At 39.9% G+C, this 24,752-nt stretch overlaps 2 protein-coding genes across 9 annotated transcripts in view; one reads left to right on the top strand and one right to left on the bottom strand.

The window, feature by feature from the left end:
* RELCH (RAB11 binding and LisH domain, coiled-coil and HEAT repeat containing) overlaps positions 1-4,654 on the bottom strand; it is a 111,794-nt gene extending 107,140 nt beyond the window's left edge. For 4 of the 5 annotated variants that reach the window (XM_061130675.1, XM_061130676.1, XM_061130677.1 and 1 more), the window contains exon 1: positions 3,893-4,649. In XM_061130675.1, the coding sequence (XP_060986658.1) occupies positions 3,893-4,406 (514 nt within the window). In that variant the 5' untranslated portion in view covers positions 4,407-4,649. Of the gene's footprint in view, positions 1-3,892 lie in introns of all 5 variants that reach the window. The other variant, XM_061130674.1, reaches the window with a different exon arrangement.
* A 223-nt stretch (positions 4,655-4,877) lies between these two features.
* Positions 4,878-24,752, top strand: part of PIGN (phosphatidylinositol glycan anchor biosynthesis class N) — a 105,650-nt gene continuing 85,775 nt past the window's right edge. For 2 of the 4 annotated variants that reach the window (XM_061131090.1, XM_061131092.1), the window contains exons 1-9: positions 4,878-5,022; positions 6,578-6,731; positions 11,353-11,601; positions 14,680-14,801; positions 15,284-15,382; positions 18,126-18,232; positions 21,581-21,705; positions 22,824-22,954; positions 24,114-24,230. In XM_061131090.1, the coding sequence (XP_060987073.1) occupies positions 11,381-11,601; positions 14,680-14,801; positions 15,284-15,382; positions 18,126-18,232; positions 21,581-21,705; positions 22,824-22,954; positions 24,114-24,230 (922 nt within the window). In that variant the 5' untranslated portion in view covers positions 4,878-5,022; positions 6,578-6,731; positions 11,353-11,380. Of the gene's footprint in view, positions 5,023-5,210; positions 5,351-6,577; positions 6,732-11,352; positions 11,602-14,679; positions 14,802-15,283; positions 15,383-18,125; positions 18,233-21,580; positions 21,706-22,823; positions 22,955-24,113; positions 24,231-24,752 lie in introns of all 4 variants that reach the window. The other 2 variants (XM_061131091.1, XM_061131093.1) reach the window with 2 other exon arrangements.

Raw genomic sequence — 24,752 nt, 5'->3', positions numbered from 1 at the left:
AAACAGGTCCAAATAAACTATGGAAGAGCACAACTACACATGAATATTTGATTATAGCTAAACTCTGATTTATGATCACAGGACTGAAGTTATTTCAAGAAACTATAAAAATGTATAATGCAAAGGCATTTAGAAGTCAACTTTTACTTAAAGCACAGCTATATTTAGAGCATAAATTATAAATATAACTATTTCTGTACAAAAAAGTATTTAAGAGAAATTTTCACTATTAACAGTAATACCACACCATAATAATGTAGGCTGAAAAGATTAATAAATTCTTTTAAATTAAATAAAATAATGTTATAAAGGAATAACTTATTTCATTATATCTATACAGTAGAAAAACATAACAGATACAATTCAGTTGTTTAACAACAGGCCAGGGACTATACAGACTGTGAGTAATAAAAAGATGTCCCTCAAGAAGCTGACTATCTAATGGAGAGAAATGATACTGTTAATAAATCAAATAAAAAGAGTTAAAGGCTATGGTTGAGGTTTGAAAGCAGTACAATGAAAGAATCAAACAACTAAGTCTTGGTAGTTTGGGAAGTATTTACAAAGATGACAGTTAAGCTGGGTCTTGAGGAAGTAGCAAGAGCTTATCAGGTGAAAATCATTATTAGACACTTCAAAAATCTTAAAACAAACAAACAAAAGCCAACTGCCTAACAGTTTTGTTACACTTTATAGTCTTAAAGGTCAGCAACAGAAAAACCAGTTTCAGGAAAAGGAAAATAATCTTGCAATACTGAGCAAGGAAGTTACTTACCCCTGCTGAGAAAATTCCATATTCAAGAAAGAAGACTGCTTTGGATTTATCTGGATGGAAAAAGGCCCTCTTTGAAGTTTAACTACATCTAAGTTATATCTAAGTTAGGCAACTGTGGTATTGGAGAAGATTCTTGAGAGTCCCTTAGACTGCAAGGAGATCCAACCAGTCCATCCTAAAGGAAATCAGTCCTGAATATTCATTGGAAGGACTGACGCTGAAGCTGAAACTCCAATACTTTGGCCACCTGATGCAAAGAACTGACTCACTGGAAAAGACCCTGATGCCTGGAAAGATTGAAGGCGGGAGGAGAAGGGGATGACAGAGGATGAGATGGTTGGATGGCAGCACCAACTCAATGGACATGAATTTGAGTAAGCTCTGGGAGTTGGTGATGGACAGGGAGGCCTGGCAGGCTGCCGTCCATGGTGTCACAAAGAATCAGACACGACTGAGGGATGCCAGCAAATATGGAAAACTCAGCAATGGCCACAGGACTGGAAAAGGTCAGTTTTCATCCCAATCCCAAAGAATGCTCAAACTACCGCACAATTGCACTCATCTCACACGCTAGTAAAGTAATGCTCAAAATTCTTCAAGCCAGGCTTCAGCAATACACGAACCATGAACTTCCAGATGTTCAAGCTGGTTTTAGAAAAGGCAGAGAAACCAGAGATCAAATTGCCAACATCCGCTGGATCATGGAAAAAGCAAGAGACTTCCAGAAAAACATCTATTTCTGCTTTATTGACTATCCCAAAGCCTTTGACTGTGTGGATCACAACAAACTGTGGGAAATTCTGAAAGAGATGGGAATACCAGACCACCTGACCTGCCTCTTGAGAAACCTGTATGCAGGTCAGGAAGCAACAGTTAGAACTGGACATGGGACAACAGACTGGTTCCAAATACGAAAAGGAGTACGTCAGGGCTGTATATTGTCACCTTGCTTATTTAACTTATATGCAGAATACATCATGAGAAACGCTGGGCTGGAAGAAGCACGAGCTAGAATCAAGATTGCCGGGAGAAATATCAATAACCTCAGATATGCAGATGACACCACCCTTATGGCAGAAAGTGAAGAGGAACTAAAAAGCCTCTTGATGAAAGTGAAAGAGGAGAGTGAAAACATTGGCTTATAGCTCAACATTCAGAAAACTAAGATCATGGCATCTGGTCCCATCACTTCATGGCAAATAGACGGGGAAACAGTGGAATCAGTGTCAGACTTTATTTTTTGGGCTCCAAAATCCCTGCTGATGGTGATTGCAGCCATGAAATTAAAAGACGCTTACTCCTTGGAAGGACAGTTATGACCAACCTAGATAGCATATTAAAAAGCAGAGACATTACTTTGCCAACAAAGGTCTGTCTAGTCAAGGCTATGGTTTTTCCAGTGGTCATGTATGGATGTGAGAGTTGGACTGTGAAGAAAGCTGAGCGCTGAAGAATTGATGCTTTTGAACTGTGGTGTTGGGGAAGACTCTTGAGAGTCCCTTGGACTGCAAGGAGATCCAACCAGTCCATCCTAAAGGAGATGAGTCCTGGGTGTTCATTGGAAGGACTGATGCTGAAGCTGAAACTCCCAATACTTTGGCCACCTGATGCGAAAGAGTTGACTCACTGGAAAAGACCCTAATGCTGGGAGGGATATAGGGCAGGAGGAGAAGGGGACGACAGAGGATGAGATGGCTGGACGGCATCACTGACTCGATGGACATGATTTTGAGTAAACTATGGGAGTTGTTGATGGACAGGGAGGCCTGGCGTGCTGTAATTCATGGGGTCACGAAGAGTCAGACACGACTGAGCAACTGAACTGAACTGAACTGAGGGAATGAAGTTAGGCGATCTCAGTTCTGGCACCACTTAAAAGTACTAACAAAAAACCATCAGTTTGGCTACAATTTTAAGTCATGTATTTTAACATGTGTGAGCAAATTTCAGCTGACCTCATATAACACATTGAAAACCTCATACTGTTAGTAAGGGAAAATCTAAGATGCCTCTTAAGAAGGATAGGTACTGGGACTCCAACATGCATCCTTAGCAGCACCCTTTTTTTTTTTTTTTTAATGGGCTATGGATTGGGATAATTTAATGTAATTATATAAGTTTTCCAGCAGAGAAAATGTCTGAGTCTATATTTTAAAATGTAAGAATCTTCTGAATTAAGGACATGTGCTAAGTCGCAGTAGTGTTGGACTCCTTTGCCACCCCATGGACTGTAGCCTGTCAGGCCCCTCTGTCCATGGGATTCTCCAAGCAAGGATACTGGAGTGGATTGCCATGCCCTTCTCCAGGGTTGGCAGTACGTTTTAAAGACATAAGAAATGCTTATAAATATATGATGAATGAGGTAAACGACCACTCTATACGGTTAACAATGATTACAACGAGGCAGAAAAGTTAATTCCTAAACTTACCAAGAGAAAAAAGCCTACAAGGTTCTGAGACCAGGAGGTAACACTGCATGGAGAACCTGCCTACTCTGCTCCTTAGACTTCCTATAATTCTGGACACCTACTGAAATTAAGGAACCGAAAGTGAATGAAACTGAGTTTATTTAAACTGAACAAATTTTATGCAGTAGAAGATGCAACTTTTGAGTAATCAACTCAACCCAAAGACAACGGGTCTTCAAGTGGATCTGGCTTCGGGGAGAGAGCAACATATCCTATTCTTTACTCTCTTGACTTGGAGTCAAATAATTACTGGGAACAACACAAGGAACACTGTTTCCAGGTAGTGGCGGTTCAGGAGACAGGAGAGAATGGAAAAACGATTAAAGCGATAAACCAAGGTTGCAAGGAGTCTTCTGGAGTCATGTAGCAGCCAGTGAACTAGAAACTCTGGATATTTAATAGATATCGACACCAATAGTGGAACCAGGAGCTGGTGAGTCCAGCCAAGGGCTGGAGGCAGGCAGCGAGAGAACAGTTGCTGTCAGATGCTTTGTCCTCCATGGCAAAAGATAACCGCCCGACACCCGCCCCAACCCTTTAGCTGAAATGCTCCCAGTACTCAGCACCGGCCCACAAGCACCCCCTCCCCACAATAACCCCCCACAACCCCAAAAGCCCAGCCGGAGGGACAGCGCCGTCGTTCACTTACTGAGCTGTCCCCCACCCGACGTCGTACTCGGCTCCCGACCTCCTGCGCCTCCAAGGCCGGTCGCCCCGGGGACCCCCGGCGCCCCCGTCCCCGGCGGGGTCCCGCTCTGCCTCTCGAAGTTGCCAGGGTTGGAGAAGTAGTCGCGCAGCCGAGGGAGCTCGCGCCCGCTCTCTAACAGCTCGGTGTGCAGCTCCAAGGCGGTCAGCAGGTACTGATCGCGCAGCAGCTGGGCCGCGATCGCATCAATTGACAGGCGGGCCGGGGTCTCCCCGGGGCCCCCCAGGGCCGCCGCCGCCGCCTCCCCGGGGAGCCCCGCTCGGGCACTGCTCCCCAAGGCCACGGGGTCCTGGGGCGACAGCGAGTCCGCAGAGCCCGGATCTAGGCCGCCCCCGGCACCCAGCCGAAGTCCTGCCCGCCGCTCGTCGGTCGCCGAGACCTCGTCCTCGTCCTCGTCCGAATCGCTGAGGAAAGGGTTCACGCCGCCGCCGCCACCTCCAGGCGCCATCGCCGCCATCTTACACTGTCAGGAGTGTGGGCGCCTCCCTGTCTGGCTCTGACAGGCCGCGGCCTGAGTCCCCGCTCGGCCTCGGCAGGCACCGCTCGCTTCCGCAGACCCGGCCTTGTCACGTCCCGCCTCCTCACCTGGAGACCAGGCGCAGGCTCGGAAGCGAACCGTCCGGAGGCTGCAGCGGTAGCAGCACCCACTGCCTCAGCCACAGCTGCACCAGCAGCCCGGCTCTGCGGGCGTCTTCCTGGTCCTCGGTCTCGCGAGAAATGGCGCATGCCCCGCCCCTCTCCCGCCCCGCCCCGCCTGCGCCCCACGCTTGTGAGCAGAGACTGAGGGGCCCCGCCCCCTGCTCAAAGTCAAAGCCCCACCCCACTCCTTTTTGATTGGTCGCAGTGGGTAGGGGCGGGGATTGGAGTCACGGAGGACTGACCCGGGAATTATCGCGAGAGTAGCTTCTGGCTAGTTAAGTGTCTGGGTTGTTTCGTGGTTGGGGGGCGTTTGTGACGGTGGCTTAGGAAGCTTCTCGTCTGGGCCGGAGGGGAGCTCTAACTCGCAGCCGGGCCCCGCCTTCGCGCTGACGAGACCTCGTTCCCGAGGTCAGGCCTGACCTGCTCAAGCCCAGGTAGAGTCCGGGAGAAGTGGGGACAGGGGCCGGCCCGACACTGGCGCTCGCCGGGGTGCGCCGCCCCCTCTTCCTTCGCTCCTGCGGTGTGCGCTGCCCGCTGCCGACGTTTTCCCCGCGAGGGTGGCCGGTGCCGGGCAGGGCCGGTGATCAGAAGGGGGCTTGCTTCCTCTTTCTCGCCCTCCCAGCCTCGTGCCTGCGGGACCCGGGGGGCTGGGTGCGGCACAGGGACAGAGCCGATGGAACGTGCAGCGGGGACGTTGGGATCTGCTTGGATCTGCGAATATCCCGATAGTCTCGACTTCGGTAACAAACTATTAGGAGCGCAGTAAGCACTTGTGGTTTAATACACAGCTTGCACAATGGGGACGCTTCAAAACGTCAAATGCTGTCCTTCAGAGAGTCACTTGCAGAGCAAGGAGATCCAGCCAGTCCATCCTAAAGGAAATCAGTCCTGAATATTCATTGGTAGGACTGATGCTGAAGCTGAAACTCCAATACTTTGGCTACCTGATGCGAAGAACTGACTCATTGGAGAAGACCCTAATGCTGGGAGGGATTGGGGGCAGGAGGAGAAGGGGACGACATAGGATGAGATGACTGGATGGCATCACCAACTCAATTGACATGAGTTTGAGCAAGCTCCGGGAGTTGGTGATTGACAGGGAAGCCTGGCATGATGCAGTCCATGGGGCCGCAAAGAGTCAGACATGACTGAGCCACTGAACTGAACTTGGGGTATTTGTTTTCGGTAGAAGTTTTTTTGATGCTTTTAATACTAAGAATTGGAAGCATTTTTTTTTTAACAGAACATTAGCTCCTAGTGTTTAATTCTGAATTTATGTGTGTGTGTGTGCGCATGCCATGTATTGAAGAAAAGCATGGAAAAAAAATCCCAGATCTTAGGAAAATAGTATCAAAAGAGACACCAGTGTTGTTTCATAGTCCTTAGCTAAAAGGATTGCTGATCTTTATTGTAATTGAGTTGCCAGAGAGATTGAAGATGGAACCACTTTCTGGAATGGAAAAATGGGAAGGATTAGGGAATGGCATGGAAAAGGCATGTTTAGAAATGGGTTATTTATATGCAGTATTTCCACCTGTGTAATGGGAATTTTACACATCTGTTGTACTTAAGGTCCCCACACTTAGGGTCTTCCTCTCAAGGACTGTGCTTATTAGGTTGAGGAGCCTACAGTTCATATCCCCGTCCTGCCAATGATTTGCCTTGAGACTTCTAAAAAGTTACTTGACTCCTCTCAGCCTCCTCTATCAAGGAGATACTTAAAGTACACAGACTTAGGAATGTGCTTGTCACAGTCCCTGGTACCTAGTACACAACAAATGTTATAATCATTTATCAATTAATGTACTGCTCGTATATCTTGAGAATATTTGACAGATTTTTAAAAGTAAAGCGAAACAAACCTGATGTCAGTCATTTAGTAGCATTAGCCAGAAAAAGCAATTAAGGTAGTAGGCCCCAAAGGGAATATCTTTAGGGTCTGATTTCTAAAATGGAAATTGAAAATAGATTTAAAATATGTTTCCTCAGAGAGTTGTAAGAAGTTGGATATAGAAGTTCTTCCTTGATCAGCAGCTTCCTATGACACATCTGTAATTCCCTGCTTCTACCTCATATCCTATAATCATGGACTTGTTAATGTGACCTTCCAAGCCCCTAACGAATCAACTGGCTGGTCGTCTCAGTAAGTACCTTTCTCTTCCACAGTGCATAGAGATTTCCTTATCAATTAAAAATGTTGAAGAAATATTAATAGTGCATACTAGGATATTATTAACAATTGCTGATTTATATTTAATAATAATTTGCCATTAATATTGTTGAGGAATTTTCCTTCTACTTACCAAGGTTTGCATTAACCTAGGTCTTTACAGTCAGTGTTTCACTGAATAATCTGGATAGTCATTGATGCTTGCATGTTAGTGATAAAAATATAAAAGATCGCTTTTTTCCAAGCACTTCAATTGTTTTCTTGATTAAAAAATTATTTTTTTGTTTTAGTACCTTAAAATAACCACAAGTAATATTTTCAGTGCAAGTTTTTCATTGATGTAAAGTTTTATAAATATTGAATTTTTTATACATTTTTATTCTAATTTTTGACATTGTTTTTCAGTGTGTGGTAAACATCCCAGAGGTATAAGTTAAATGACTTTTATTGATTCATGGTTATGTGTATTTTAAACATTTTAGTAGTTATTCATTTTTTTAGGTGATTTCCAAATGATTCATCCGTGAAAAAGTTTTCTTTTTCACTAAATCTGAATAAAAAGTGATTTTAAAAAAAGAAATATTAAATGATAATAATGCTTAATTATATGTGCATAGCTATAATAAAGTAAGTAGCATGGGAAGGATGATATTTTGGAATCACTGAAATTTTATGTATGCTGCCGCTGCTGCTGCTAAGTCGCTTCAGTTGTCCGACTCTGTGCGACCCCATAGATGGCAGCCCATCAGGCTCCGCCGTCCCTGGGATTCTCCAGGCAAGAACACTGGAGTAAATGACAAATAGGAAAGTTACTGTGGTTCTATTTGTCTTGAATCTTCACTACTCTTGTGTCTGTTCTGGGGGAATAAATAGAGAAGTAAGGCAGCCTCTAGTGGCTACAGTACGTATCACACACACCATTGAAAGGATAATCTTAGGTTACTTAATAGCCCTGACTAAGTGCCCAGGACTGGGCCAGGACTGGAGAAAGCCTGTCTTGCTGTCCTGGAATCAGCATGAAGTTACAGAGGCAGACGTTACTACAAATAGTCAAAGTCATAGCTGTGTAGTTATAAACTGAAGTAAAGGTTTGAGCTTCTGATTTGGACTGAGTAGTCCCTGAGGAAGTGATGCTCGAAAGTGCTGGGGAGGGACCGACTAAGATCCCACTGATACTATGTGAGAGAGCTAGATTTTTGTGTTAGCTATTACAGCTTCAGGGTCAAAGTTCTCAAATGTTTGTTTTACTACTTCAGTAAGCTTTAGGGTAGTGGAAAATTTGTATTATCCTTTAACACACTTTGATACTTTTGACATTTTGATACTTTTTACAGAAAAGTTGTGTAACAACTGTGGGGAAAAGAAAGAACATAAGTCCAGGGAGTTATTTTTAAATGCAAAATAAAGTGAGAAATGATAAAGCTATTTCCTTATTAGTGAACATGATAAGGAGGGTACTCAGGTTTCCATGGTAGAGAGGAATATTTAAGTCAATGGGAGCTTCTCTACATCTAGGTAGATATCATATGTACTTTAGTTGTAAATAGAGTTTAAGATCTTACTGAAATGAATGAAAATGAGTTGAAAAATGAGTTACTTTGCATAACTAAATATGATACCTGATAGAAGAGTTCTGAGCTAGAGAATAGAAGAAAGAATAAGTGAACAGAATATTATGGACAGTTTTGTCATAAAAATTTGACAATTTGGATGAAATGGACAAATGGACAAAAGATACAAGTACCAAAACTTACTCAGCAAGTAGTAAATAATCTTAGTATCTATCTCTCTGGATATGAAGAAATTGAATTTATAGTTAAAAACCTTCCAACAAAGGAAACTCTGAGCCATTGATATCCTGTTACACAATAAAGGAAGAAATAGTACTAATTCTACACAAACTATTCCAAAAAATAAAAGGTAATAACACTTCCTAATGCATTGTCTGACACCAAAACCAGAGAAAGACATTACAAAAAAAAAATTATAGACTAATATCGCTAATAAATATTAATTTAAAATGCTAAATATTTTAGCAAATAAAATCCAAGAGTATATAGGAACAATAGTACTTAATGATTAAGTTCAGTTTATTCTGGGAACCCTAGCTTGATTTAACATTTGAAACTCCATCATTGTAGTTCACCACATTAGGAGACACCACATTAGGAGGCCCCACACCAGGAGATCCCACACCAGGAGATCCCACACCAGGAGGCCCCACACCAGGAGATGCCACACCAGGAGCGGCCCCACACCGGGAGCGGCCCCACACCAGGAGATGCCACATCAGGAGAGGCCCCACACCAGGAGAGGCCCCACACCAGGAGCGGCCCCACACCGGGAGCGGCCCCACACCGGGAGCGGCCCCACACCAGGAGCCGCCCCACACCGGGAAATCCCACACCGGGAGAGGCCCCACACCGGGAGTGGCCCCACACCGGGAGATCCCACACCGGGAGCAGCCCCACACCGGGAGAGGCCCCACACCGGGAGCAGCCCCACACCGGGAGATCCCACACCAGGAGATCCCACACCAGGAGCGGCCCCACACCAGGAGATCCCACACCAGGAGAGGCCCCACACCAGGAGAGGCCCCACACAAGGAGAGGCCCCACACCAGGAGAGACCAAAAGAGAAAAGCCAGATAGCCATGGCCCTCTCACTGGGCAGGATCTCATGTGATCTGCCCCTCTCACTTTTGCTTTTGTCAGAAACACTTGACAAAATCTGGCATTTTTCATTCACAACTTTAAAACTGCTTATTGAAAGTAAAAGAGAACTTTTTTAATGCAACAAAAGGAGTCTCTGAAAAAAAACCTGACAACTTTCACCCTGAGACTGGAAACACGGCAGGATTTCTGTTGTTTCCACACCTGCTCAACATCACACTAGAAGTCCTGGCCAGTACAAGCATGAGACATAAATAAACAGTGTATAGATTGATAAGGAAGGCGTCCTTTTATTCACAGGTGACATAATTTTTCTCCTTGGAAAATCAAAAGTCATCTACATAAAAACTACTATAACAGTTTTTCAGTGTTGCAGAATGCAAGGTGAATATATGAAAATCAGTGGTAATTTAAAAACTAACGAGGGGAAACTGAAATAAATGCCATTTACAATAACATCAAAAAGTGAAATATATAAGGATGAGCCACAGGGGGATGAGGAAACTTTTGAGGGTTATGAGTATGTTCACTCTCCTGTGATTATTATGTACTTAAATATATACACAGCTTATTACAGGCCAGTTATACCTTAATAAAGCTATAAAAATGCTGTGAAGAGCATTACTGGGACACTTCAAAAAGTTGGAGTATAAATGGTAGATTAGGTAAAATACTGACATTGAGTTTATTGAAGTTGGTAACCCCGTAGGTACATAAGGGAGTATCATTATTGTCAGAAAATAAACACTGAAGTATACACCCGCCTTCCCCCGCCCCATACCCACACTCACACCCAAGAGGGGTAAGTTAAAGAGACGAGGCAAGAACCAGAGAAAAATGATAGTGTTAGAGATATATGGCTAAGGGGTATATGGATGTTTGTACCATTACTGCAGCTTTTCTCTGAACTTGAAATTGTTTTAAAATAAAAATATTAAAAGTCTGTACTAAAGAAAGTGTTGTCATCTACAAAAATTACCTAGGTGGAACACAAAATACAATTGCCAAAAGAAAAGTTAATTCTTTGAACTTTCAGAATTTTTAAGTACTGCCCTTTGAAAAACACGGTTAAAAAAATGAAAAGGGGATAAAAGAGGATTAAAAAATGTCCATTACATGCATGTAAAGTAGCTCAACATTATTGATCACCAGGGAAATGTAAATTAAAACCACAATAAGTTAACAAACTGTGCAAAATTAAACAGATTACAATACCAAGTTTTGGCCAATGTAATGGTTATGGCATTGAGGACATAATGCTCGGTGAAACAAGTCAGTCACAGGAGGACAACTGTGCACATTTCTCCTTGTCTGAGATAATCCAGAGGAGTCAAACTCATGATGAAAGTGGTTGTTCAATAGCTGTAAAATCTCACTTATGCAAAGTGAATAAGCTGTCGAGATCTGATGTATAACAGTGCCTATAGTTTGAAATACTGTATTTTACACGTAAAAATTTAAGAGGGCAGATCTTATGTTAAGAACTCTCTCCTCTCTTTTTAAGTCGCTCAGTTGTGTCCAACTCTTCATGACCCCGTGGACTAGAGCCCGCCAGGCTCCTCTGTCCATAGAATTCTCCAGACCAGAATACTAGAGTGGGTTGCCATTCCACATCTCCAGGGGATCTTCCCAACCCAGGGACCGGACCCAGGTCTCCCGCTTTGCCAGCGTATTCTTTACGGTTTGAGCCACTAGGGAAGCCCTCTTAGCCACAATTTGAAAACAATTACCCATGTAGATAAGGCAAGTAGCCGCAGAACAATGAAGCTTATTTAAAGACGGAGGAAATAAAAAGTGTCCACCAAACTAAGAAGTCTTTTGAGACTGAAAAATGTGGCAGGCAGCTCTAGTCATCAAATAAGTTGAAAACATATTTGTTTGCACTAAGGCTTACCAGATTTAATTTTGCTCCCTCTTTCCAGTTTCTCTTGGAGATTAGTTCCCCTGGATATGCTGCTGTACGTTACTTTGGGCTTGTTTGTGCACTTCGTGTTTTTCGCCTCCATCTTCGACATTTATTTTACCTCTCCCTTGGTTCATGGAATGACTCCTCAGTTCACACCCCTGCCTCCCCCAGCGAAACGATTAGTGCTGCTTGTCGCTGATGGCCTGCGAGCAGATAAACTTTATGAATTGGATGAAGATGGAAATTCTAGGGCGCCGTTTCTTAGGTGAGCATGTCAGCTGGTACAAAGACGTCTCTGGAAAGTGTTACGCTGATACTGCCTATCTCACATTGGGTAGAGGGGTGATGGTGAAAAAGAGGGTAGGGCATGTATGCCTCTGCCTTTGTCACAGAATTTAGCAAGTGTGTTTCCTTCTACAGTTACTTCTGTTATTGTGGAAGTTGATACCAGGTAGTCGAAATGCATGACCTTAGCTGCTTGGCCTCACTTGTCCTGATTTCTGAATCCTGGCTTACAACTCAGTATATTACCTTTTTTTCTGTTTTGTAAAGTAAGACTGTTCAATTTTTAAGTAATGACAAGCATAAATTTCAGTGAGTTGCCAATTACAAAGCTTTTTGGCTAAAAAATATAAATTTCTATTCAAAATACGTTTTCTATAAAATAAAGCCTTCCAAATTTATATCACTATGTAATATGATAATTTTGGATTTTGTTAAGTGGCTTTGAAAAGAAATACTTAATTTTTTGGACCTGTGGGGTTCTTGCAATCAGCTATTCTTTTTTCTTCATTGATAGCAAGCCCTTCAAAAGCCCTTCCTAAGGCTATGGTGGAGAGATTAAAACTCAAATTCAAGGGAAGTTATCTGAAATTGTCTGTCTTTCCTCTGTCCCTACCTGTCATCATTGCTTCCTATCCCTCTACCCTATTTTGATTTTCTTTATAGTACTACTTAGCATATACAACTTCCTCTAAGGCAGGGACTTTGTTTTACACACTACATTATCTCTGGTGCCTAAAACATAGTAGGCAGTTAATCAATATTTGTTGACTGCTAGAAGAATGAAAGAACCTGAATTCTATGTCAGATTTCCAGGAATAAATTTATGGTACATCAAAGAAATGCAGAATGTATTAAAGGATACAAAGAAACAAGCAACTCAGGGCAATAGGAAAATACCAGTAGGAAAATAAGGTTATCAGGGTTAGGTTCAGTACACAAGAATATGTAACATAAATTTCTATGACTAGTTTAAAAATTGGGGTGATATATTTGGTTGCATTTCTTAGTTGTCATGGAGAGGAGAGAAATGTAGTTCATTGCAAAGTTAATGACATTGAAATATACTCGTTGTTCAGGCAAAGATGAGCGTTTCTGACAGCGCCTGTTTCTCCCCGGGGTGTTCTTCGTTTTTTTTTTAAATACGATCTGATCAAAATGTTTCTCAAGAGAGGTATCCACATTGCTTTATACCTCCCTGTTTTTGCCTGAGTTCAGTTTCCATTATAGAACTGAAGAAGTTAAAAAATATTTCTCCCTTAACATGTGGTTTAATGGTTTTTCAAGCCTTTTACTTTTTATGTATGTATTTTACCAAAGTCTGTTTGGTTATAAGTCAGTTAAAAGTATCTAAATCAGCACTTTTAGGTACTTCTCTCCAGAACATTTTGAGAGTTGAGAGTTCAGCTTGAAAACTGTTATAAATGAATTCATGTTTCATAACTTGTTGCTCTGCTGGCCTTTCACCTGCAATGGCATTACTATTGCTTTTGCATTTTTCTCCAGATTTTGCAAATCACCCTTAGCTTAAAGAATGGTGATACATTTCAGCAAAAGAAACTTTTGACTTGTTTTAATCTCAATAACCTCAGATATGCAGATGACACCACCCTTATGGCAGAAAGTGAAGAGGAACTAAAAAGCCTCTTGATGAACGTGAAAGAGGAGAGTGAAAACATTGGCTTATAGCTCAACATTCAGAAAACTAAGATCATGGCATCCGGTCCCATCACTTCATGGCAAATAGATGGGGAAACAGTGGAAACAGTGTCAGACTTTATTTTTTGGGCTCCAAAATCCCTGCTGATGGTGATTGCAGCCATGAAATTAAAAGACGCTTACTCCTTGGAAGGACAGTTATGACCAACCTAGATAGCATATTAAAAAGCAGAGACATTACTTTGCCAACAAAGATCCGTCTAGTCAAGGCTATGGTTTTTCCAGTGGTCATGTATGGATGTGAGAGTTGGACTGTGAAGAAAGCTGAGCGCTGAAGAATTGATGCTTTTGAACTGTGGTGTTGGAGAAGACTTTGAGAGTCCCTTGGACTGCAAGAAGTTCCAACCAGTCCATTCTAAAGGAGATGAGTCCTGGGTGTTCATTGGAAGGACTGATGCTGAAGCTGAAACTCCAATACTTTGGCCACCTCATGCGAAGAGCTGACTCATTTGAAAAGACCCTGATGCTGGGAGGGATTGGGAGCAGGAGGAGAAGGGGACGACAGAGGATGAGATGGCTGGATGGCATCACCAACTCGATGGACATGAGTTTGAGTAAACACCGGGAGTTTGTGATGGACTGGGAGGCCTGGCGTGCTGTGATTCATGGGGTCGCAAAGAGTCAGACACGACTGAGCAACTGAACTGAACTGAATCTCAAATTTAGAAAGATAACTTAACTCCTAATTGAGAGTATAGCTGTTTCCTCTCTTAATTTTTTATTTTGAAAAACTTTTAGCTACAGAAATGTTGAAAGGATTATATCATGAATATTCATCTGTATATCCTTAATCTAGATATGACCATTTTAAACATTTTTCCTATTTGCATTCTCTGTCTCAATACACACGCACCCATATACACACTTAAACTTTAATTATTTTTTCCTGAAAAATTGGAAGGAAAGTATTTTAACACTTTACCCCTAAACACTTCAGTGTGTACCTCCTAAGACCAAGGACTTCAACATGATCACAACACCATCATCACACCTAATAAAATTTAACACTGACAAAGTAATACTTTGTGTATCAGTGATTTCTTATGTAGCGCAGTGTTTCAATACTTTGTGACTTAGAGCTGTAGCCTGTATTTTGTTTTGTGATTCTGTGCAGTGGTTGGGTGGTTCCTTGTCTAAGAAAGTTGCTTGGGCTTTCTTATGCCACGGAATCCGTCTGGTGGGAGGAACTGGGCTGAGCCCAGCTGGGATCAGAAAGGTTCCTTCTTAAATTTTGACTCCTTCTTTTGATTGTATTTCTTCTGTGGTGATCTTGTTTTTCTAAAGCCTTACCAGAGCATGTGGTCATAGTGTGTGCTGACTCCTCGTCTGTGATGCCTTTCAGGAATGTCATAATGAACGAAGGCAGCTGGGGCATCTCTCACACACGTGTGCCGACCGAGTCTCGGCCCGGGCACGTGGCCATCATTGCAGGGTTTTATGAAGATGTCAGTGCAGTTGCCAAAGGTACTATCTCTTTAGATGATTTTATCACATGAGGAGATTGATTGCATAAATATTGCTTCTTTAATACTGAATCATGACACAAAGCAAAGTGCATTTTGAGATCCTTTTGACAAGTCATTTAGCTTGCCTAAGTCACTTAAACACACACTGGGACTGACTCAAGAATAAAACTTTAATCTTGTATCATCCTGTCCTGTTGATAGAATATGATTGGGTGGATCTCTGGTTTTCCTAGATGTTAACTCTCAAAAGTTCAAAAGTGATTCTGTATTTTAGTAAGAAGTCAATTAACCTTTGTAAGCTTTTTTTTAAAAAAATTGTAGTATAATACAGATAACAAAATCTGTTGTCAGTTTTGCATTTGTTCTGCAGTTAATCCTCTTTGTTGTTGTTTGAAAAATACTTCTTCAGGAGCCATTCCAGTACTCACCATCTAAATGTTACTATTGTCATTGTTTGTTTTTTTTCTCAATTACCTGAAGGCTGGAAGGAAAATCCTGTGGAATTTGATTCTCTTCTTAATGAAACCAGGTACACGTGGTCCTGGGGGAGCCCAGACATTGTGACTATGTTTGCCAAAGGTAGGAGGTGCTGGTTCTGTTTCCCCAGGTACCAAGTAGGCGATATACCAATGCGGTGATTTAAAATGTATGCTACATTTTACTGAGTGTGAGATACAGGTTTTGACATATTGAACATCTCTGAAATGAGTGTATATTATAATAGATGTGTGAGTTTGATTTTTTTTCATCTTAGTTGTACTTAAAATGTTGGATTATACAGTTTAAATAACTTGGATTCAGTGAAATGGTATATGAGTCTAACATCTAACAGCTTTGTAATCTTGGGTAAGTTAGATAACTTGTCTAAATTTCAGTTTTCTTTTTTGTAAAATGTGATAATAATAATTTCTATCTTATAGGTTTGTTTTGTGGAGAGGGAGGTGGGAGCGGGGATCGGGATGGGGAATACGTGTAAATCCATGGCTGATTCATATCAATGTATGACAAAACCCACTGAAATGTTGTGAAGTGATTGGCCTCCAACTAATAAAAAAAAAAAAAATAAGTTAATTCATGTGAAATATTGACCAAAACGCTTATTACAATGATCTCATTATGATGATGATGTTCACTTACTTTGATTATTAAGAAGTTAGTATATAATCACATAAAGATTTAAATATTAAAATTTATATTTATAACTTATATTTTCATGTATTCAAGATCATGCCATTGAGATTTGTTGTGTTTCTGTGCATGAATCTACAAGTATGAGAACATCTCTTGAGAAAATTTATTTGCATAATTTTCTAGAATCAGCTGGATTCCACTTGAATTTTATGTTATTAAGTGCTTTTTAGTGGGAGCATTGTAGTCATTTTACCTAATGAAAAGGTTTGGGCCTTTATCCATGGGCATAATTATACTATAAATTATAACAATCGGAATCATTAAAGATTATTCTATATCTCAAAAGCAAAACAGATACTCAGAATTTTCTGCATGATAGTCACAGAACATTATTATGTAGAGCAGGTCCAAAAACTCATACTGCCTGCCATCTATATACTCCCTTAGTTCAGTTCAGTTGCTCAGTCGTGTCCGACCCTTTGCGACCCCATGGACTGCAGCACGCCCGGCCTCGCTGTCCATCACCAACTCCCAGAGTTTACCCAAACTCACGTCCCTTCAGTCGGTGATGCCATCCAGCCATCTCATCCTCTGTCGTCCCCTTCTCCTCTTGCCTTCAGTCTTTCCCAGCATCAGGGTCTTTTCTAATGAGTCAGTTCTTTGCATCAGGTGGTCAAAGTATTGGAGCTTTGGCTTCAGCATCAGTCCTTCCAATGAATATTCAGGACTGATTTCCTTTAGGATGGACTGGTTGGATCTCCTTGCTGTCCAAGGGACTCTGAAAAATCTTCTCCAACACCGCAGTTCAAAGCATCAATTCTTCGGTGCTCATCTTTCTTTATAGTCCAACTCTCACATCCACACATGACTCCCGGAAAAAACATAGCTTTGACTAGATTGACCTTAGCTGGAAAAGTAATGTCTCTGCTTTTTAATATGCTGTCTAGGTTGGTCATAGCTTTTCTTCCAAGGAGCAAGGAGTTAAGCTTTTTTTGGTAGTGGTGGGGATAAAATTGCTATAGTTTACCAAATTCACCTCCCTACTTCTGACTACAGTTCACAGGACAGGATCAGTGCCTTAACTGGAGACGATCCAATAAGAGTGTTCCATTTCTTACAGTAACTTACAGTCTCACTCAGATCTTTACTTGGGATTTGAAGAGTAAATGGTTGAGGAGTGGAACCAGTATCATTAGAGCTTCAGTTCTGTTCAGCTCAGTCGTGTCCGACTCTTTGCGGCCCCATGAATCACAGCACGCCAGGCCTCCCAGTCCATCACAAACTCCCGAGTTTACTCAAAATCATGTCCATTGAGTCAGTGATGCCATCCAGCCATCTCATCCTCTGTCGTCTCCTTCTCCTCCTGCCCCCAATCCCTCCCAGCATCAGGGTCTTTTCAAATGAGTCAACTCTTCCCATAAGGTGGCCAAAGTATTGGAGTTTCAGCTTCAGCATCAGTCCTTCCAATGAACACCCAGGACTCATCTCCTTTAGGATGGACTGGTTGGATCTCCTTGCAGTCCAAGGGACTCTCAAGAGTCTTCTCCAACACCACAGTTCAAAAGCATCAATTTTTCGGTGCTCAGCTTTCTTCACAGTCCAACTCTCACATCCATACATGATCACTGGAATCATTAGAGCTTAGCTTGTCATTATTACAAGAGATTGTCATTATTTTTTATATCTCTTCCTTATGAACTTTAAGAGGCTATCTAACTCAGAAATTCACTAAGTTGATTAGATCCTTAATAAAATCTTACAGGTGTATAAGATTAATATATTTGTTGTCCCTTTCAAACTATTCGGCAATTATCAATATTTTTTCTCATATATTGAGAGAAATGCATGTATTTTATGAACGAAAGAATTGCAATATTTGAATTTTCTTCTTGGTTAGGGAATTTTGTAAAACAGGTGATTTAATCTGTTTTAGATTGTACCTATCCCTAGATGCCCAAATTCTTTGATTAGTTTCATCCTTACTTGAAGACAAACTCTGTTGTTTACTTCTGTGCTATTGTATACTAACTAGGGTTGTGATTTTTTTTCTTAGAATTTTAAATTACAACTCACTTGTATCTGTAAAATTAGAAAATGTTACTATAAGAACAAAAGCAACAGCATATGTTCAAGCATACACCATGGTCCATGGCATGTCATTAAAATTTTTTCCCCCAAATTTCCTCTTCAGATGACCTTGGAAATCATATTTTTAGACACACTTACGATGCATCCAATGAGGATTTTGGTGCCCATGATGTAACAAAACTGGACACGTGGGTTTTTGATCATGTGAAGGTATGTGCTATTGAGTGGCTAACCTGCAGCACACTAGATGTAGGTATTTGTCTAATGTGCACTAGTTGTCTAGGACCTGTACCTAATGTGCTAGAAACTGATTTGTTAATACATGCATCTTAGTTTTTCTGCTTGGATGAATTTGAAAGTTCCATACTGTAGCATACTATTTTGAAAAGACTGGATTCTAAGAAATTACACATTCTACAATAAACATACAGGGTTTTAAAAAATAATTTGAAAAAGTAAACCCTTTTCAGTTCTGTGCTTCTGACAGTGAAGTGAGCCCTGATGGGATTCAGGAACCCCACATTTCATTCCTCGTTTGCTGAATCACTCCAGAGTAACCTTCCTGGTCTTTTGTTGACCATAGAACCAGTCTCTTACAAGCAGTGATGTATGTGAAAGTCTAAGGCATTTATTATAAAATAAGGTAGATATTTTAAATATTTGTAAAGAAAAATTAGATAAGCAGAAAACAAGTTCATAAGTTAATCATAATAAAACATTTGAGTCTCTCAGAAATAGAGGGGGGGTTTTTTTGGACTATTTGTTAGTGACAATCCTCACAGTTTCACCAGGAATCCAATAGAATTTATGTTTTCAAAAATTGTGAGAGAATCTCAACTCTGGGTATTGGCTGACTCCTGTCTATCATTCTCTTCTTTCTCATCTCCACATTAGAACTCGTAATTCATCTGTTGTTAAGAGGCATTCATTGACTGACCTTTAGTGATTCTTCTTTTTACCCGTAGTGTCTCTGGACTGACATAGTGGGCTTCTCCATAACACAATCATTTTTTATTGTTTGTTTGTAAACAGTCAGTAGGTGTCTGCATATTTATCAGGAATTAAGTGCTCAATATGTTCTTTGATAAGCCCTATTTCTTTTCTTAGAATTTTTTCCCTTAAGATTTTCTTTTCTTACTCAAAATGAAAGTGAAAATCTTCAAGTTAAATAAAATCTTTTTACAAAAATAGCAAATGATTTTGCTAAGTATCACTCTTAATATAATCAGCTTATGTTAGTATTTGATACAAGGCCCTTGGCTTCTGACTTCATAAACAGCTAAAAATGTTCAACATCATGGATTTGATTCCTTGTGGATAGGCAGATATAGTTAGTGGCTGGCTTGATTCTATACCTTTTTTACCTTATTTCAACACTGCTATTGACCAGAAAAAAAAAAAAGTTCCCTATAATTTCGTACGATATGATAGAGGTATGTACATTAATCAGGTAACAACAAAAATATGAAATCATCCACAAGAAAGAGTGGTGTGAAGGAAAAATATAGGGACTAAGAATATATCTTTAGAAAAGTTCAATCTAAGCTGAACAGTTAGAGGAAGACTTTCCTGTGAGTTTTGAGATAATCTCTGGAGAAGCCGAGGAAACAAAGAAATGGTTGGACCTGGATTGCATATAGAGAAGAGTATCTCAGGCCAACAGCATAACGATAACTTTGGCTCCAAAGGAACTCTGTAATAGAGTAAAAATATTGCTTTAAAGTTTGTTTGTCTCTCAGTGGACGATAATGCCAGAAGTAGGCAGCCGAGGATTGTTGTAGTCCAAGATTGCCATGGTGGTTCCCCAGTGTCATTAAGACCCGGCCTCTTAAGTGTCTTCTGTCCTCGGAGCGTGGCCTTAGCTTCTGAGTTGTCTTACGACAGGAGATGCTGGCGTTCCAGCCATTATTTCAGTGTTTTAGGTCAACCATACAAGGAATTGAAAAGGACCTTCTCTTCTACTAAATTAAATTTATTTCAAAAAGATTTTAATAAATAGTTAAATTTATTTCAAAAGGCACATCGTCTTTTGACTGAAGTGTTTGATTTCCATCTCATTGGCCATAATCAAAAAGGCACTGACAGGTAGCTGTGGGGGAGGATAAGAAAGATATAGGTTTTAAGTTTGAAGCACTGACATGTTCCCATAAAATCAGAAGTTTTACTTAGAGAAAAAGGGAGAATGCGTGCACTCTCCCACAGTGCATAATAAATATTTAAGTACAAAAAAGAATGAGTGCCTTTGAGCTAAGAAAAAAATGGGAGTTGGTGGGCATAATTATACTAAATATCAGGAGTGGAGAGGAAGCTAGGAGTGTATTTCACTTCTTGTGTGCAAAAGACCAACTTTTTAAAAGGCAGTGGGAATCTATCAGGTTGAGCTCTGCAAGATTAGTGTTTCATGGTTTCCCAGATCATGTGTCCACATTCGAATGAACAGCACTTTTTACAAAGCCCCATAATATCAGTCATGAAACAGATTGTAAATTCGACTCCACTCAATTGCTAAGTTTTTTTGTTTCTCGTAAGCTTTTCAATTACATCTTTAGAATATAAGTCCTTTCTCTTGAAAAACTTCCCATTTCTATCTGGTTTTAAAGTTTCTTAGGGGCTAATTAGAATGTATATGAAAGCAAGGGGGTCATTTTATGCTTTTAAGGATGATTCTGTTTATTTATATTTAATTTATATTTATTTTCATTTAATTTCATTTGTATTCCTTTTTTTTTTTTCTATTCGGAAATAGGTAGTTTCTCTAATGGCACCATGTATATGTTTTTAATGTTTGTAATAATGAAAAGTTAGTTGAAGGAATACTTCAGGCTTTTATTGGAAAGTTAAATACCTTGTTAAAATTAACATCTTAGATAGTTAAAGACATTGATGTGAATAATAATTATATATCTTGGCAGTCAGGTGACTTATTCAAAATAATTTAAAAGTAATTTCCATAGGTACTTGCTTACATGTTCATGTGTATGTAAGTACAGGATGAACCCTTTTCTTAGAGGGCTTTATGAATCCCATTTATCATTGTGAAATTAATCATTTTTGATCTGTATTTCCATTCATTATGTGGACATTTTTCTGTCATATCTTGTGAAGCACAGATTTGAGCCTTGGGACGGTAGAAATAGGCTATTTCCAATGTTCCAAGTGAGAGATTATGGTTAAACTCGGGTGCTGACACAGGACAAGAAGCAGGAAGACATTTTAAACTCATAAAGCGTTCCTAGATTGTCGCCATCAGTGCTGTTTTATTGTTGACTCGGGTCAAAATAGTTCTCCAGTATGATTAGAACTTCATGAAATCGAGATCCCCTTTCTATTATCTTTTTTCAGCCTAATTATAACACGGAAAATAGCTCACTTGTTTTTTGAATGTAGGTGTCTGAACTGACAAGTACTTTGTGTTGGTAGGTCCTGAGGACAAATTTAAACAAAATAGGACAGTTAAATTTTTTAGTTTTGTATAAGTTTAATTAAATGTTTTCATCAGAATTACTTTTTAAATAAAATTAATGAACTAAAATTTTTTAACTGATTTGTTACATTTAGGAATTCTTTCATGCTGCCAGAAACAACCAATCTTTGTTTTCTAAAGTAAATGAAGACAAAATAGTTTTTTTCTTACATTTATTAGGAATAGACACAAATGGACATGCTCATCGACCATCATCAAGGTAATTTTAATGCTGTGTTTAATTTCATGGTTTTGAAGTAAATAGCTGTTTTGTTTGAACTTTTAAAGTACTGTAATGTTTTCTTTGTAATGATCACAACAGAACTTATATTTTAAATAACTCCAAAGTAGAATACATTCTAATTTATATGATACATAGTATGATATTGTGGCTAAAATCACATGTGCTGTGACCACATTACACATTAATGTAAGTAAAATATGTTCTGTACGTGTATTCCATATTACTCATTTATCAAAGCAGAGAGAAAAAGATTATATTGTAGAAGGATTTTAATAAATTTTGAAACAAAAAGCATTTTTATGATGCTAATATTTACATCACAAAAAGATGTAACTAGCTGTTCCTTACGTTCCATTTAATCAGTGCTATATCTAGCCAGATAATAGTATAAAGTTTTGTATGCTATATTTCAGTAGCACTCCTTATATAAAACAGCAACTGTTTTTCTCACTTTTGCAGAGCATAAGATAGGAAGAATTCATATTATACTTTTTTTTTTCATTTTGAATTAGATTTAGACTAGTCTAGCTAACAGTAAAGTCTGTTAAGTTCCAGTAATGAATACCTCATGCTTCTCTTCTTTAACACAATGCGTTGTCTTAAGTAATAAAACTTATAATAAATCACCACTTGTTCAATTGTATGGAAAGCTTAAATATAGTTTGTTCAAAATGTATTGTATCATATCACAAACACATTAAAGAATGAAAATATTCTATAGTTGAAACAGTGATACTTAACCTGTTTGATAAATGTGGCTAGAGCAACACACTTTACATTATTAGAGGCCTGAATTTAACAGTCATCATTGTTGCATTTAAGACTTAAAAAACATTCAGGAAAATCTATTTGCTAATCAATACTTTTTTAAAAAAGTATTTTTGAAAATGATTTCAGATTGTTTTACTTCTTTAAGAGAGGAAAAATTGTTTTTAACAATCTACAGAGCTCTGATTTAAAAACATTAAGGTTGAAATCTAAAAGTATTTTAGGAGTTACTGACTTTGTCATAAACTCATGTTGAATAAACTTGATTTTGCCAAATTAATGTAATTAATATAATTTAATTTCCTCTTATCTTTCTTTTTAAACAGGGAATATTCAGACAATATTAAATTAGTTGATAAGGAATTGAAAGAACTTGAGTCTACTATTAAAGATTTTTATGGAAATGATGGGAAAACAGCATTTATCTTTACCTCTGACCATGGAATGACAGACTGGGGTTAGTCTGCCTCTAAGTGATACATACTTTATGATTGAAGTAGTGGTAAATGTAGCTTGCAAATATTTTAGGGTATTGAAGAGGATTAGGTGTCTTAGTATATGCAAAGTGTCTAGCACATAATAGTATGCGTAAAATGTTAGCATAAAAAAGACTAATCTTATGTGATCTTTCTTCTAACTATGAAAGGAATGTATTCTCATTTGACTTCCCAGGTGGCACAGTTGATAAAGAGCCCGCCTGCCAGTGCAGGAGACAGGAGACACGGTCCAGGGTTCGGTCCCTGGGTTGGGAAGATCCCCTGGAGTAGGAAATGGCAACCCCCTCCAGTGTACTTGCCGGGAAAGTCCCATGGACAGAGCCTGGAGGGCTATAGTCCACAGGGTTGCAGAGTCGGACACAGCTGTGTGTGTGCGTGTGTGCACACCCACACACACACACGCACACAGAGAAGAACCCTCCCCCAAACCCACATTTATCTACCTAGAAGTAACTGTATGTGATGGCATAGTGCGTGAGTTTAAGGTGGTGTTGCTGGGGGAGCTAGGGCTACTGACTTTGTCCACTCGAGGAGACTGTCCACTCTGCCAGACTCCCAAGGCAGACACAGTGTGTGCCCAGAGAGCAAATCAAGGCAAAGCTGAGACTTGGGTCCCCAAATCACAGTGTAGAATTCTGATGAGGGGGTTCCACTTTATCAGGGGGTTTTGGCTACACCAGCCAGAGTGGCTGGGAAGAAAAGCCGACCGAGACTCTGCTTCCTCTTCAGAGAGGAGCTGGCCTCGACCGCCCACCCCAGACCTGGCGGTTACTCCCCAGAGGAGCCTTCCCTGTGGTTTCTGCCTTTGGTTCCACTCTGGTGGTCTCTCCTCCAAGCCTTAGTTGTTAATGATTCTTAATCTTCTCTCAACCAGAGTCACTCCACGGGTGTTCTGGTTTTTCTTTTTGCCTGTTTGTTGTTGTTGCTCTGACTTGCCTTGAGGATATTTTAAAACTAATTGTTAAATAGAGATGCAACCTTTTGGGAGTGTGGTGGCAGAAATTAGCTCTTTATGGGTCAACTCTTTACAACTAAGTATTAAAAAATATTTAGGTATAGGTTAATCAGATATAGGTTCATCTTTATATACTTACGTTGCTCTTTGTGCCTTATTTGTAGGCTCCCATGGAGCTGGTCATCCTTTAGAGACTTGTACTCCTTTTATCGCTTGGGGAGCTGGAATCAGGCTTCCCCAAAAAGTGTCAGCTCAGAAATTTGATGACTTATATTTGCAAGGTAGGAATGCTTACCTCTGTTGTTTTTATGAATGTGACATTTTAAAATCAAAGTTTAATTTTAAAAAATGACTTTTCAAATTATACCTTTCATTTTATTATTTGTGACATTACTATTTCTGTGTATTACTTTTGTGTAGTTTATATTATTTCACTTATGATATTCAGCTTAAAATACACATTATTATTTGCCTTATGAAAGTTCAAGTGTACTATTTTTTTTTCACAAAGCTTATTACTCTAGGACTCAGATTAAACCCTTGGCTTAGATCTTACCTGCAAAGACTATCAATCAGATAAGCCACACTTATGTCACAATTTACGTTTGAAAACTGGACAGATTTTGCCCTGTCTTTAGTACTTTTGAAGGCCTTCTGTGTTGCTCAAGCCTCCTTTGTTTCTCAATCCATGATAAAAAGGAATTTCTTTTTCCTTGGAGCTCTGGTTCTCTTGTAAGGTAAGAGACTTTTTAGAATTTCAGAGCTTTTACTAATTGGACAAAACAAATTCCTCCCAAATGTCC

Source organism: Dama dama, chromosome 27, assembly GCF_033118175.1.
Source record: "Dama dama isolate Ldn47 chromosome 27, ASM3311817v1, whole genome shotgun sequence".
In the NCBI taxonomy this organism is placed as follows: domain Eukaryota; kingdom Metazoa; phylum Chordata; class Mammalia; order Artiodactyla; family Cervidae; genus Dama; species Dama dama.
The sequence above is the reverse complement of the archived record's forward strand: the minus strand, read 5'-3'. Positions and strand labels throughout refer to the sequence as shown.